We start from the raw sequence: 16653 nt of genomic DNA, 5'->3' as shown, positions 1-16653 counted from the left end.
AACCGATGTGACATGTTTTTCTCCTTCGCCGTAACCGGCCCGAGACAACAGCGGCATTATAATACAAATCATGCTAATCAGGCAATACACTCAAAGTATACAGCCCTGTGTAAATAGTCATATTTTCTTTTAAAACAGTGCAGGCAATATAGCACTATTGTATTTGAAAAACGATGGAGGATTGACAGCAGGTATTTTAATAAAATGCAGAGTTCCAGCATGCCAAGTGCAAGCACTAAGACGTGTCATACTGTCTGCCTCCACTCGACTCTTATGGAGGAATAGATAGCCTATCGCAGATGCCATGGCCAACAGTGTGTTGGCTTATCCCTGAGCCTCTGGATCACAACTAGATACGACAAAGACTCATACTTCTCCTCTTCAATATTAGTACACCCAAGGCTAAACCAGTGTTGCTCAAATAGTGGGGTGCCTTCCCCGTCTAAGGGTGTGCCTTCTCATCTAAGAGTGCGCAGGCTTCATTGAGGGATAGTGTTTGGTCTCCGGGAGGGTGTTATTTTGTCTTTTTACTGTGTTTACTGACCCTAAAATAAAGTACGATTGTGCTCTTACTACATTAGGGAGCATTAGGGAGCAGTGGCGTGCTCAATGTCAGAGTGTCAAAAGCATCCATTCTGGAGTGTAGGAGTTTTGTTTGCACCGAGCAGGATTATAAAGTGTTAAATTTCTGTAACAGTTAATAAAACCATTCTTTGTTGGAGGTCGGTCCTAATTTCGTTTTTATTTTCTTTTCTTTAACGTTAATAAAGATACAATGTTATGCAGAGGTGTACTTATAACAATAGGCAAATGATCATACTCGCGGTGACTGCGGATGCACGAGATGTTTTCTTTATTCCGAGAGAAAGATGGATATGACAAAAAAGAATTCAAAATTACTGGGCTAAAACCAATATGAATTCATAAGTGTAACTTGAGAGATTTTATATCCGCAGTTGCCTTCTCTTGCCTCATCAGTACTCCAAGGTAGACGACTTCATAAACTCAGCAACATATGACCTACTAAGAGATACATGTATGATTAAACTGGTTTGCTGCTTAGACTGATTAAAAAGTTGTTACCAATCTGTGTGATTGAGGTACGGAGATACTCTAGTTTTACCTGCTAATTATTACTGACAATAAAGTGAGATGAACAGAAATTAGCTGATTGTAGTTACACACCTTTAATGGCTACATCCGTGAGCCAATTCCTTTTGAGATAGAACCAACCATATGCATAAGTATTTTTCCATTTGACCAACTTGCTTTTTAACAACCAATGTGAGCAATGATTCTGGACCCCTTAGCAACGCACTGTACACCTGTATGTAGTTCTGTGTTCGCTAAATAATTCTCAAAAGTTGAATGTTGATATTTTTTCTCTTATTTGAGCCTGATAGAGCCTAGTGCAGTTGTAGTAGATGAAATTAGTCGACTTTAATATTTATTTTAGATAAAAGTCATTGTTAGCTGTAACACATTTACCTAGTTTATGTTGATCGAGTCTCTTTCAAAAATTGTTTCATTGAAATCAAAAAGACTAAGCTATTAATAACAGCAAATAAGTATTTCATCACAAAATGCAAAAAGCAGATTATGCATAATTGTACAAAAAAAGTTGCTTACAAGACAAAAGAAACAATTGAACTTAAGAATAATTGTACAAAAAATGTTGCTTACAAGACAAAAAAAACAATTGAACTTAAGAATAATTGTACAAAAAAAGTTGCTTACAAGACAAGAGAAACAATTGAACTTAAGAGAGACAAACCTTACTTTGCAGCCCGTTGGGCAGAGTAATCTTCTCTGAGAGAAGGCAATTTCTGTTAAAGTTTGTCACATGTTGATGCTAAGTTAATACATGTATGTTAAAGTTTATCCTAGTTTGAACCAAACCAAAGTACTTTTTATTGAAAAAAACAAAAGTACAGTAGGCCTACATGATTGGGTTATGATGGACAAACTTACATTTTGCAGCCAGTTAGACCCAGAGTAATCTTCTTTGAGCGAAGGCAATTTCTGTGAAGGTCTTTCATATGTTGACGCTAGGCTAATAGGTTGAAGTTTATCATAGTTTGAACCAAACTGAAATATATTTTTATGGAGGAAAAAAGTGCTATGCGTGAGTGTGAGTAATAGAAGCTCAACGCTACAAAAATAGCGCAGAGTTTACCCAGCATGCTGTGTATAGCAGGTTTGGAGCTTCTATAAACATGCATCTAGCCATAAATGATGATGTAATCATTAGCTTGAACCAACTAAAACACTTTTGTCCACGTACTTGTGTTGTTGCAAATAATCGAGGGTATGTAGGTGAATTTTAAAAGAGTGTCACTACTCACAAAGATACAATCTTTGCTTTTTATTACATCGACGAGTTTTTGTCTATTGTTTATTTACCTGTCGGCACCTTCTTCGTCTTCTTGCATCAGAACCGTTCAGCTTTGAATGATTCAAAAAGTTTTGATGCATGTTTACGGCTTTAAAGCTTAGAGTTTAGGATGCTTTTGTATGAAGACTTGTGTTCAAGTGAATATTTCTCTCTGAAGAAACTCATGATTACTTGTGTTTTTATGTAAGGCTATTTTTAATTGGCCAATTATTGTTGACTACAAATAATGTGCAATTTAAAAAAGTGAAATTTTCCAGTAACAACCTGCTAACTAGGCTAGTAAGTTGTATTTAAGTCTAAATGTTAGTTTAAAATGTTATCAAATAATAGATCACATGCTGTGAGCGAGCGTCTCCTTGTGGTGTTTGGATTAATACATGGTTTCGGGTGCAATCCCTGTCTCTCACTATACCTCACCATCGAGAAGAGCATACTTTTAGAGCATAGTATCTTTGCACAGTTAATACTAGCTATTTTATATAACATTGGTATGATTTGCTAAATTATATTTAAGCACACACATAGATATTTACGTGCAAACTAAACTGGGTATTGAACAAATATTGCTGCCCTATATATCTGTTTATTTGTGTTTCTGAGTTAGTCTATTCATGTTTTCAATTTTGTTCCCGATGTATTTGGAAATATTTAAGAATCTGTCTTTGACATGTTCACGGTTAGATTATCCTAGCTCAAGCTGCTGAACATATTGCATGTATTTGTATAAAGTGGAGTTATGATAGTCTTTTGGTGACAGAGGTGAGTCATTTTGTGACACTTTGATTGTATAACAGAGCTATAAATATCCTACATCGTCATGACTAATATAGCAGGTGTCTGTTTACGATAACAGGCCACAATTTCCAGGGTAGTTGATATATATATAATTCTCCCGATGTAATAAAATTTGCATTCTTATAGTTTTTTGCTGAAATGACTTTTGCGGTATAAACGACATTTGTACAATTTAATGTCAGTAGAAGGTTTGTCAGTATTACTTGTAACTCAATGAAGATTTGACTAGCAATTGGCATAAACCATAACCACAATGATCACTCAGTCATATGAAAATAGAGTTGTATTTGCATGTAAGAACATTACATAAATAAATATAAGTTATTAGAACTAACTCACTTCTCTTTGTACAAAAGTATCACAGAGACTATTGATATATCTTACGAGAAACAGAATGTAACTTTAATAATCTATGACCTTGACTTAGCAAGAGACTACTAGTGTGAATTTACACTATATACACATCTACTAACAATACCGATTTACTTGAATGTGAGACCCAACTAGCTGCGCATCCTGTAGAGACGTCTGCGATGCCGTAGAGTTCTAGCTGTACCTGAAAACACATAATAGCTTTGTACTCTATTGCTTTAGGTCATATGTTAACAAAAAGCTTAACTTTTTGGCTTTTGCACAGCTCAGCACCTACAATATGTTGACGACACGCAAAGCATTTAATTCTTTTAATAATGCGATAAGAACTTGCACTGACAACTGCAGCAGGTACTTTGTTTACAAAGCATCAAACTGTTGTTTTTTTAACAGCAGTAAAACTCCTTCAAAAGTTTAGATAATCTGAAATATATGCATTGCGGTGATGAAAAGGATTTTTTTCGCCAAAATCTTATTAAAGCTAGTAGGAAGAGTCATGTAGTGGATAGTTTGACTTTGATTTGTTCCAGATTCTCACCTCGGCAGCTGACCTGCACGTGTTTAGAGTGTGATCTACGGCATCATCTATTCCTAACTCGTTTTATTAATTTTCTTTACTGAGCTCAACTGATCTCGGGTTTCATTGTTCAGCAATAAACATTCATCAACACAATAATATGTACCAGTATGGGATATGGAATACATCGCAGCTGTGCAACATCTGTATACTATCTGACCAAAGGTCAATCAGAGGTCAACCAATAGTCATATGATAATTGGATAGGCTACTGAGATACTCAGCTACCGAGTTGTCATATGCACAGTTACCGATTCTTTTTTAGGATGTAGAACTGTTGGCATAAGATATTAGAAAATATGTTCTTCGTTAAGTGCAATGATTTTCTGCAGTTTTATCTTAGGAGGTAGCAATTTTGTAGGTTTTTTATAGTGAAACTTTATGGACAGCGCAAGTACAGCATCGGTGCCTATAACTGAATAAAAAAGACAGTGATGGCCAGAACCAAAGTACCTCATTTTCAACTCTTCTCTGTATGTAGCTAAGATACTGCTAAAATATGCAAAAATATTTCCATTTGTTAAATGTTTTAAATTTTTACCACTTTTTTATTTTTATGTTCAAGATTTTACTGCTTTGAGCAAATTTTGTTGTCATACGTTAAAAATTAATTTATTTGTTGAGACAAATACTTTCTCAAATTCTAGGTTCAAAGTTCGAGGTGATCGCAAGACGAGATTTGACAGTATTAATTTTAGTCTGACTGTCGATCTATTTGAGCATAAACCTTGTCAGCACTAGTTAGGGTTGATAGAGCTGCAGAATGACCAAGATAAATCACATTCTAAAAAAATTTATGCTGTAAACGCACAAATCATGTAGAGGACCTCTAGACAATCATAGTCGGTTGTAAAAAATCAGGTTTAAATGTTGACTAGTGTGATAAGTATGAGCACAATTATTCCATTGTATGGCATGGACAGCATAGCGTTGTAGATAGCCCGCATGTCTGCACAACTGGAGGTTCTGAGTTCAGCTTTCGTGTGGAACGGGAATAAAAAATCTGCTTCGCACTGGAACTGAATGACTGAAACTGGAACTTTATCACTATAGCTGGACATATGACAACAAACTTTAAGATTTACACATATATATATATATATATATAGCTAGAGCTATATAGCTTGGAAAATATCTATATAGCTATATATATATATATATATATATATATATATATATATATATATATATATATATATATATATATATATATAGCTATATAGATATTTTCCAAGCTATATAGCTCTAGCTATATATATATATATATATATATATATATAGCTAGAGCTATATAGCTTGGAAAATATCTATATATATATATATATATATATATATATAGCTATATAGATATTTTCCAAGCTATATAGCTCTAGCTATATATATATATATACATGTAAATCTTAAAGTTTGTTGTATATATATATATATATATATAGATATATATAGATATATATAGATATATAGATAAATTGACAGGTAGTAACGTACTTGGTACTAGTGCTCGTTCATTCATTACATGTCGCACAGGGTATTGGGAGTACTCAGCCTTTGTCCGGCATGTTTCTGGGTCAACAGTGTGTCGAGGTTCACACTGGCAGGTGTCAAGGTTAAACAGCTTAGTAGATGGGCTGGGACAAAAACGGCGATTGCTTTTTAGAGATCCGCCTGCAATGTCAGAACAGCAAGCACCTGTAGGCTGTGTCATTGTGATGTTACTTGAGCAATAGCGATCTTAAAATATAGCAAAACTTTTAGTTTCACTTGTTTTAGCGTTATCTTAAACTGGTAACTGGCTGTTACATTCATTGGTTTAACTGCTCATACTAAAATATGATGAAATCTTTGATGAAAATATTAATTTAGTGAAAAGAAATCTTTTGATGATGGTGGAGAACAGACAAGCCTTAGATCCAGAATATTCAAGTCTCCTGATTGTGGAGGGACAGCCACATAGCAGCTGAACCAATATTTTTGAAGAGACTAAATCACTCCAAATCGAAGACCATTTTTAGCGTTCTTGAAAACTCAGTGAAAATAGAATTTACTTATAAAAACTCATCAAATTCAAAAAAGTGTTACCATCTCAATGAACCAAAACAATTTCGGCTATTTCTTTATTTATTAATTGACAGTAATCAACTAAGCAGCATGAGGAATTTTATGAATTTATGGCAAAACCAATTTTAGATTTGTCACTCAAGTGAGCCCTTTGTACTTCTGACTACATATTTCCTCTACTACCAATGCTGACTTTATTTTTTCAAAAAATGCATACAGTAAAAGCTCAATTCAGCATTCACCAACCCATAATTATGTCGATAGAAGAAACCTTTTTTGTAGCTAATATTAGACAATCTTACAAGGCTCTACAGAAATCTAGGATACAAGAAACTGATATGTTAATATGCATCACCATACACCAAGTTTCGGTCATGCGGATAATATGGGTTTGGAGTTGTGCCCACGTTGAGTTACCATGCAATAAGTGTTTCAATGAACATTCACATGTGGCGGATTAATGCTGGCACTTTGTTAAAAAAGATAAGGAATTCTACGCCTGAGATCATAGTGCAGCACTCCTGTCATGTTTAACAGCACACTTTCAAAATAGGAACAACTGAAGATTAGAAAATGTTTAAAATGAAATAGCTTGCGTGACATTTTCTTGTGCATCATTTGCAAGTGCAGTTTCTTTCTTTCGTAAGCAAGAAACATTCAATAAAGTTTTGCCGTGTCTATCTTGCGGATGACGGAAACTTGCAGATAAACCGTCATAAAAACAGCAATCAATTAAAGTTTTCAGTCAGATAGGCTTAAGTCTATTAAAGAGCTGTATGTGTCATTGACCTGCTATGCCCCTCATGCCCAAGCATACCAAGCAATTAAAAATGATTCCACAAGGAAATTACTCCTGATCAAAATGCACCTCCTCTATGGGCGTATCGCAAAGGGCATCATCTCAACTAATGAACCATTGATAAGCAACTATAGCAGAGTGGCACCTTATGCTTGCATTCAAAAGATTTCACAAAACAGTTCAAAACAACTAGATATGCACTATATTAATGTAGTTATCATTTTATGCAGTGATCGCGTTCTCTATAATTTGCTGTATAGTAAAATGTAGTAAAATGGCTCACTTTTAGTGTGAGCAAAAGTATAATATATTGTAGGCCTATAGTATATATAGTATGAATAGATATATTTTACTATAGCTTTACTATGTACTATATATAGTATGTATATTATGGTATAGCATAAATAAAGCACTAGTATATCACTGAGCTAATAAGGAAATACTTTCAGTTGCAAATCAGAGTGATGTACAGTTCTAAACATGATTTATATAGATGCTGTTATTTAAACGCAATTACATACATTATTATTATTATTGCATACACTATTATTATCATTACATACACTATTATATTATTACATACACTATTATTATTATTATTACATACACTATTATTTGTTGTAAAAGTTTTTCTTCACAGTCGTGTGATGGTAGGTGACTGGTTGTTGTCCATGTTGAGTCCGGGTCTTAACAAAAGGCCAAAGGATTCAACATCTTCCTCAACTCCACTAAGAGAGGACCTTCCTCAAAATGAGAGCTGTTCCTACACTATTATTATTATTATTATTATTACATACACTATTATTATTATTTTTACTATTATTACATACACTATTATTATTATTACATACACTATTATTATTACATACACTATTATTATTATTATTATTACTATTATTAACATCCAATCAGTAATAGTTTATTCTCAATCTGCGGTTCAAATATTATCAGTCAATTTTTTAGGCTTTTCTAAAAATTGTATAGCAATCAATAGTTTGAAGTCTTACTTGGTTCAACTGTGTATGACAGGAAGTGAACTGAGCAGGGTTCATCATAAGAAAAGATAATTGTGTAGTCGACTCTGTAGATGTCATAAATTACCTGGCACTGCTCTGAAACTGTAACATAAACAAGAGAAACAAAATAAACAAGAGAAACAACATAAACATGAAGAATAAACTGGTGTCAGTGGAGTCAAACCGCTGACCTCAATATGCATGTAGCTACCTGAAAGGGATGTAGGTGTAGCTTGAACTATATAGCTTTCAGAAAAATTCATCTCAAAAATTATTGCTCTCTTTTGGAGTTGAAATAATATAATAATGGATAATATAATAATATATAGTATAATAATATATAATATAATTATAGTAGTCAAATGCTCGGCGTTGCACAGGTAATAGAAGAATCACCTAAGAAATTTGAGTAACTTACCTGGAAAGCTAGATCTTTACTAAAATCTTTACGGACACAATAACCACATACTAACATACATAGTAACCCCAAGAAAGTGCGTCAAATGTGAGTATTTTGATCAATGCAATGACTATTTGCTCTATGAAAACATTGAATTGAGTAATGGAATACAGTGGGTTCATTCTATAATGTGTAGCTTAATGGTTAAGTTTGCCATCTCTAACTCTGGAGGTCATGAGATCAAGTCCAGTGCTGTGCAGATTTTTCATTGTCAGATTTTACCTGCTTTAAGAGGGAACAGGGCTTAATGGAGAGACAGAAGGATAAAAAGCCCAAAAGACAAAAATACAAACAGATTTATAGATTGTATACTACAATTATATTAAAAATATATATAATTATTATATATCTATTATATATGTTATAAATATATAATTAAACAAATGATTATATATTATAAATATATAATAATATATAATTATTATTAAATATCACAATTTATATATTAATTATTTACTATAATTACATTATTATATTATATATATTTTATTAATAATATATATTATAAGTTTTAATGAATGAAGAGGAAGAGAAGGAGTAATGTCCACATGTAACTAAAATGAAGCTTCTAAAGGTCACAAACCTTGACTAAAGTATCCGAGGTTTGCATGAGGCAGAAACAGCCAGAAGTGAAGCCATAACATTAATGTTGTTTAATTCATTTTTGGCTTTTGAGATGCACAGTTTTATTTGTTGTACTGGAATCACAGCTGAATTGAACACTTGTAAAAACATGACTATTGTAATTGATTGCTATTTTTCTATTGAGCAAATGTTTCGGATTTGGAATTGTGCACACTATGAGTTGCAGTGCAACAAGTGTTTCAGTGAGCAGTCGCATACTGCAAAGTAACCGTTTTTTGTTAAAGGAAATAAGGAATCTTATGCCAGAGGTCATAGCAGCGCAAGGAGAACTGCTCAAATTAAACTAGGAAAAACTGAATAGCTTGGATGACATTTTCTTGCGCATTACTTCCATCCACATTTGTATCCATCTTTCACAAGCATGAAACATGTGATAAATATTTGCTAGTAACAACACTGTCGTGACATTTGAGCTTTTGCTGTTTTTATCTAGTGGATCTTTCGATTAATCCATCGTAAAAACATGGTGACTAATATGAAGCATGAGTTGGCCTTGGCGGAGTGAAGTCAAGTATGACCCGAGTTGTTTCGTTATAAGCTTCAAGCTATCAATTACTCGAATGCTCAATTAAAGCTCTTGTGACTTGGAGGTTTTGGAATCTTACGGCCACCCTTTTGTTCGTATAGGTCATTGACTGAAAAATAACTCTTTTAACTGTCTACGTGATGGACAAAAAGCTGACACGCAGTATCACCTGCTTCAAAAAGGTTATGGAATGTCAGATGATAGCTTGAAAGATATGCAGGTCAACTAGAGTGTGAAACTCTAGCCTTAGAGAGTGTTTAATTACCATTAATTTACAAAAAACCTGCAAAAATCAGAATGGGCTAACTCTAGCTGTATGAATGAGACAATATAATGTTACATTTTGGTTAATTCAATGTTATGCCATGTCTCTATAGTTCAATAACCTCTTACTTGTGTATTAAAATTCAAAATAATAATTTACTAATATTAATGAGCTAGAAAGTTATAAGCTTGTTGAGTAACATGTATGTATTTATGTTCAAGAATACCTGATATTATAACGTTTTGTAACTTTGGCTCAAACATACAAAGAATAATAAAAATGTTGTATAAGCTGGTTTTAACATCTTACCTATTCTAGTCTGAGAGCTTGTTTCTCCTAAAATCCAGCTCACCTGTAAACATATTGCAATGCAACACATAATTTACGTCACAATACATTTTATAGGTAATAACAGGTTCTATAGTTGGATTTTTAAAATGCATTAAATCATTTACTTTGTAAGGTTTTATTTTATATGATCTACCATATAAAATATATTTAAATATAAAAAATGTAAAATATTTTTATTTATATTTACACAAATATGACAAACATCATTATCTATGTCATGACACCAACATACTATATCTACCATTTTATATTTCAGTTTATGAACTTTCTGTTGCTACAACATTTAATTCAATTCACTATCCCGACTCTTCCATAATACTATTAGATTGCCAACTTTTAAAACACTTCTGTTCAACTCACTCAATAATTCCTGATTTCTGTCTTTTCATTTTTTGCCACATACCGAAAAACACCATTTTTTTTAGGATTACTAGTGCCAATAATAAGTTATACATACATCTTTTATCATTGGCAGCATGTAACTATTAAATAATTAGACAGCAAATCCTTAACAAATTTTGCTGTCTACAAGCCATAGTCAAATCAAGGTTTGTTCCTAAATCATGAAAAATGATCATGATATTATGAAAAGTAGCATTGCAGCAAAATTATTATAAAAGCTACATGATTAAATTTTGTAGTGATTAATAATATAAACATTTTATAAACATTCAATAAACAAATAACCGTGTCATACCTGAAGAAGAATAGCGATTACACTTAGGATGCAAGCATTGATGCTATGTTGGTAAGCCATGATTGCTACAAGCTAGCTAAATCTCAAAGCTGCCTCTTCTTTCTCACGCTGACCACATATTAAATGTGCCCTTTGATTTTATCTTTCTTATGGCAAACTATTCCTCCCATAATGCATTGCACAATAAGGTCACGAGGTGACAGCAAAGAGTTGCGGCTTCCTTGCGTAAACTAACAAATATTGATGGCTGATTGCTTTTTGATAGAAGTCAAACTATTTTTTATTACAATATCAGAGAAGGTAATAGATATAAATAGACAGGGCTCACTCTGTGTCAAGAAACTGAAGATAGTTTTTCATGCTCTCGTCTCAATTTTAATACACGCTGCTGCCGCTGCTGTTGCCGCTGCTGTCACTGCTGGTGCTGCTGTTGTTGCTGCCGCTGCTGTCGCTGCTGCTGTCACTGCTGCTGTCGCTGCTGCTGTCGCTGCTGCCTTGAGTACAGAGTCAGCAGAACAGTCTTCATTGCCTTCACACTTTTCAATTGCTGTTTCAAAGTTGTTTTTTTCTGACAACAAAACTTGGTTTCTAAACTATTAGTATTAGAGCTGTAAGAAGACAAATATATCTTGTCTTTCATGGCTCTCTGTCACATCTTTTGCCAATCTCCTATATTTGTGTTCCAAAAAACAAAAGTACAGAAGAATCTTGTTCAAAAAATTAAATTAATCACAAAGAATAATTGTTTAAAAAGTTTTAACATGACAAATAAGAAACTGGCAGTATTCTCAAATGACAAAGTGAATTCGTTCACCATATCTTATAAAAGCATTCAGAAACATTTTGTAACAATTTAAATTTAATTTGATTGTTAGTGATAAGAGAAAGGGTAAGACTTTGTGTTCAGTCAAATCGAACTATGTAGAATTGCTGACTACAGCTAGGCAGCATGACACTTTCTACCAACCTGGATAGTAGTAGTGCTGACTGCAGCTAGGCAGCATGATACTTTCTACTAACCTGAAGAGCGGTAGTGCTGACTACAGCTAGGCAGCATGACACTTTTTATCAATCTCAATAACAGTAGTGCTGACTACAGCTAGGCAGCATGACACTTTCTATCAACCTGAAGAGCAGTAGTGCTGACTACAGCTAGGCAGCATGACACTTTCTACCAACCTGAATAGCATTAGTGCTGACTACAGCTAGGTAGCATCACACTTTCTATCAACCTGAATAGCAGTAGTGCTGACTAAAGTTAGGCAGCATGACACTTTCTATCAATCTCAATAGCAGTAGTGCTGACTACAGCATAAAGATTTTTACTTCATAAACCGTAATAATTGATCATAGGGATGGCAAGGTTGCCGACTTGCGGAGTGAATTGAGGCATGCTAGCTCCCTAAACAATAGTAGTAAAGGATCTTTATTATTTTATCATGCATTTAATTATTCTCTATTTTTGTCACATAAAATAAAAAATAAGCAATATTTAAGTTTTCTTTTGAAGATAAAATTTTTGGTTGATTTTATCAGAAAGTATCGGTATTTTTCTATTAATTGGATTGTGTTTTATGTTTGAGGTGATTTGACTGCCAGGATGTTTCAAAACTAAAATCAACAAAATTTGATCGCGGGTCTTATGCTCAAATCAAGCGAAAGGCGGTTATGACATTTTTAGCTGCAAAGAGACCGACAGAATAGAGACGCGTAATGAAGTAGTTTTGAAGCAATAGCCAATATCAACTATAGCAATGATAGCAACTAGTAATGTCATTTTGCAAGTCTTTTTCTTCTGAGCATTTTAACGGCGATAAATTTTATCAATTTAATCTTGAAATATCCTGGTGATCAGATCACCTCCCACATCAAAAACAATTGCAAATGATAGAAAAATACGGATAATTTCTGATAAAAATCTGCTAAAGTACTAAAGTAAAGGTGCTAAATTACATCGAAGCTACAGGCTTTCAAATATGCACATTTGTACATCAACTAATAATCCCACTATCAGACATTCTTCAACGTCCAATCACAATGCAACTACTATCAGACATTCTTCAACGTCCAATCACAATGCAACTACTATCAGACATTCTTCAACGTCCAATCACAATGCAACTATAACCAAAATTAAACTATGTACCAACAATTCGTCTTTTTTAACTGCAGGCAAAAAAATAATATTGTACCAAACATGATTTATCTCAGAGATTTTTTAAATAAGGAACTTGAAAGCATTCTACCAAAAAGTGCAGGTCTTTTCTGTAGAAAAACTGCTGAGTAACCAGAAGTGGCATATCGATTACCTAATTTCCTATTTAAAGCTACCTATGTGTTTTGGAAAACATTAATTACTAACAGAGCCGAGTTGCTCAATGTTTATCTAGATACTTCCGCTAGAAAAGAACGACTGCATAAACACACTGCAAACCTTCCCACCAGTAATACAGCGTTATATCCAAGTTAAACACCGCTACTTCCCCCGAGCTGCCCAAGAAGAGTCCTTTTGCTGAAAAAATTTGCTTAGTTCTTTATCTGGATTGGCGGGTGGGTTTTAATTTAACTTTTTCGGTATCCATGCATAACAGACTGGAGGCAAAAATTTTTAGTAAAAGTAAAGATAATGTGTAAAGCCAAATCTACTAACTAGTGTCAATGAGCATAATTTTATTTTTTTCATGAAAGCCTCAAATTTACACCAAATTTGAATATGTCAAAATTTTCCAAATTAACATTAAAATTCATTAACATTTGTTATACATTTATAGTATTGACAGTAAACAATGATTTTTATTGTTATAATTACAATTGACATCCTCGATGGGTAGTTGTCTGAGACAGGTACTTCTTTGAGGTCCCAGAGTTGCAGAACATAAAACAGGTACTTCTTTGAGGTCCCAGATTTGCAGAACATAAAACAGGTACTTCTTTCAGGTGCCAGATTTGCAGAACATAAGACAGGTACTTCTTTGAGCTCCCAGAGTTGCAGAACATAAGACAGGTACTTCTTTGAGGTCTCAGATTTGCAGAACATAAAACAGGTACTTCTTTGAGGTCCCAGATTTGCAGAACATAAGACAGGTACTTCTTTGAGGCGCCAGATTTGCAGAACATAAGACAGGTACTTCTTTGAGGTCCCAGAGTTGCAGAGCATTTGTTACATAACTTGATCTTTCTCTTCTAAGAACTTATAATTATCGTTATCATTATTGTTATTATTATTATTATTTTCAATGTTACTCTCTCTTTATCCTGCTACCTGGCAAGATAGCCTCAACTTGGATATCCAGCACTTTCTAGAAACTTCTTATAGGTTCCAGCAGAGATACCAGCATTTATCTGTCTGCTTCTCATTACTATTACTATTACTATTATTATGTATGAGTTATTGCTGAATATTATACCATCATCCGTCGTGGCATGTTTTTCAAACACAGCAATTTGTTGTTTGTTGTCTCCTCTTGTCTCCTCTAGTCAGCACGGAGTCACTCAGGTGAAATCTTATTTTTGTTATTACCATTGTTATTATTTCTATTGAGTTTTTTCAGAGCTTCTATTAGATTTCAAACTGTTATTCACTCAAAAGCTCATAATTTAGCTACGCAGCACTTAATTATTATTATTGTTAATATTACTGTTACTACTATTGTTAAAATAGTACAATTGTATGTATGGATGCCTTCTTCAAGAATTGGCATCTACTGTATTTTTTCCGGTTACGGTAATATTTATTACATTAATATTTAGATAAATTTATTAAAATACAATTATTATTGTTATAATTACCGGTACCCTGGCAGTCTAGTGAGCTGTGAGAGATTTTCAGGTGTAATACCTATACATACAATTATTCTGTATGCCAATGAAGCACAGATAATTAGTATAAGCACAATGATTCTAGAATTTTGGGTGGTGAATGGATGATGCAGGTGGAAGCACGCCGGATGGTGATAGCAAAGGTTGTGTGTTCGAATCCTGTGTGATGTAGTCTGTTTTCCTAGCCTCTTGGCGTGATTTTAGATAAACCATTACGATTTCTATTACAATAAAAAAAATTAATAATATTTATTTATATATTTAATATTTAGCTAAAATATTAAAAAATAATTACTATAAACTCATATTTATATACCGGTATTTGTTTAGCATTAACCACAACTGATTAGCAATTTAAATATGGTAGTTATGACCACATTTTAATCCATAGGGGTCACTGCAGCCAAGCTGTGCCTCGATTGCCCAAGAATTTTACAATTCTAAAAATTTGTGACCTAATTCAAAAGTAAATATACAAGTAAAAAGTATGCATGTACCATACTTTTAATTAATTTTAATCACAGCAACTTGAAAGTCATATTCTTTACAATATAATAATATAATAATATAATAATATAATAATATAATAATGATCAAAGGCTGTTCTGTAAATGGCTAGTGCTTGTAACAAACACGTACACTGATGTCTTTATCCTAAATACTGTCAAGATTGACCACTTCCTGTTATAGACATCTAGGTTTGTACAAAGGTCAAGTTTTAAAGCCCAACTAACAACTTTTTGTGATACAACTCATACAAGGTTTCACACCATACCTGCTACCACTGTAAATATTCTTTATAATTAAACACAACAACAAGCTCGTGTTCAAGGGCTCCAGCTCTGTCAAGTGTTTGCTCTAGTCAGTTGTGCAATGTGTGAAGGCATGCCTATATCAACAGTGAAAGTATTGCAATATTTAGATATCCATAGCAAAGTGAGCTGGAAATAGCAAATCTGTGTTGTATAAATAGCTTCATGGAAAGGCAGTTTTTTGTAAGATCACGGATGTTTCCAGATGTGCGTGACTAGCATGATTTGTTATGCCGAGCAACTAACTAGGCTTTTTATCAGAAAATGGCCATGATTTGGTTTTTCCACTCTCTTTGGTTCGCAGTTCATTTTCAACATACTTCTTACAGCTGTTCCATATTTGCCTTTTCAGTTTTCTTGGCACTCGCATAGCGCTTTACCCTGACATTATCACTAGTCTTACTGGTCTAACAAGGTCACATGACCCATGCTCCCTCCGTTCTCAAGCTTTCACCCATATTCAAATCTGAGTTTGTGTATATAAACAGCGGAAGAACTATATTGGGCTGCCACTTCGAGTATTTCAAGGTTTTTCTCAGATTAACATTGTTGGTGCCTTATATAAGAATGCTGGGTGAATGACAAGGCGGAGCCAGGTTGACCACGCCTACAATGCTTTCTTATTATTCTTAGAAAATTATGAAATCCTCTGGTATGCGGTGGAAGGAAGTTGCACTGAGCACACAAATTTGTAGCTGAACACTGAACTTCCGTCACCGGTCACGCCATATTGATTCTTACACCAGACCACGTGTTGCCCTCCATCTGGAGGTATGGCAGTGACCAAAGCCTCTATTAAATAAATTGGATGCAATTTGCTGACTGCTGATAAACGCTTCTATTAAATGAATTGGATGCAATTTGTTGACTGCTGATAAACGCTTCTATTAATTGAATTGGATGCAATTTGTTGACTGCTGATAAACGCTTCTATTAAATGAATTGGATGCAATTTGCTGACTGCTGATAAACGCTTCTATTAAATGAATTGGATGCAATTTGTTGACTGCTGATAAACGCTTCTATTAAATGAATTGGATGCAATTTGTTGACTGCTGATAAACGC

At 33.8% G+C, this 16653-nt stretch overlaps 1 protein-coding gene across 1 annotated transcript; it reads right to left on the bottom strand.

The window, feature by feature from the left end:
* Positions 1–3465: 3465 nt before the first annotated feature.
* Positions 3466–11069, bottom strand: LOC137394893 (uncharacterized). Its single transcript, XM_068081671.1, has 5 exons — positions 10957–11069; positions 10218–10260; positions 8004–8114; positions 5628–5804; positions 3466–3746 (listed from the first exon to the last, which is right to left on the bottom strand). Exons 1-5 carry the CDS (start codon positions 11014–11016, stop codon positions 3694–3696), a joined length of 444 nt encoding a protein of 147 aa, XP_067937772.1. The 5' UTR covers positions 11017–11069; the 3' UTR covers positions 3466–3693.
* Between the last annotated feature and the right edge of the window lie 5584 nt (positions 11070–16653).

The sequence above is a fragment of the Watersipora subatra genome, chromosome 4, assembly GCF_963576615.1.
Source record: "Watersipora subatra chromosome 4, tzWatSuba1.1, whole genome shotgun sequence".
Classification (NCBI taxonomy): domain Eukaryota; kingdom Metazoa; phylum Bryozoa; class Gymnolaemata; order Cheilostomatida; family Watersiporidae; genus Watersipora; species Watersipora subatra.
The sequence above is the reverse complement of the archived record's forward strand: the minus strand, read 5'-3'. Positions and strand labels throughout refer to the sequence as shown.

Coding starts and splice junctions, on each gene's coding strand:
- LOC137394893 (XM_068081671.1), bottom strand. CDS start 11,016: ATGGCTTACCAACATAGCATCAATGCTTGCATCCTAAGTGTAATCGCT. Junction 8,115..10,217: donor AAGCTCTCAGACTAGAATAG/GTAAGATGTTAA, acceptor TTTATGTTACAG/TTTCAGAGCAGTGCCAGGTA. Junction 5,805..8,003: donor GTCATACACAGTTGAACCAA/GTAAGACTTCAA, acceptor CTGACATTGCAG/GCGGATCTCTAAAAAGCAAT.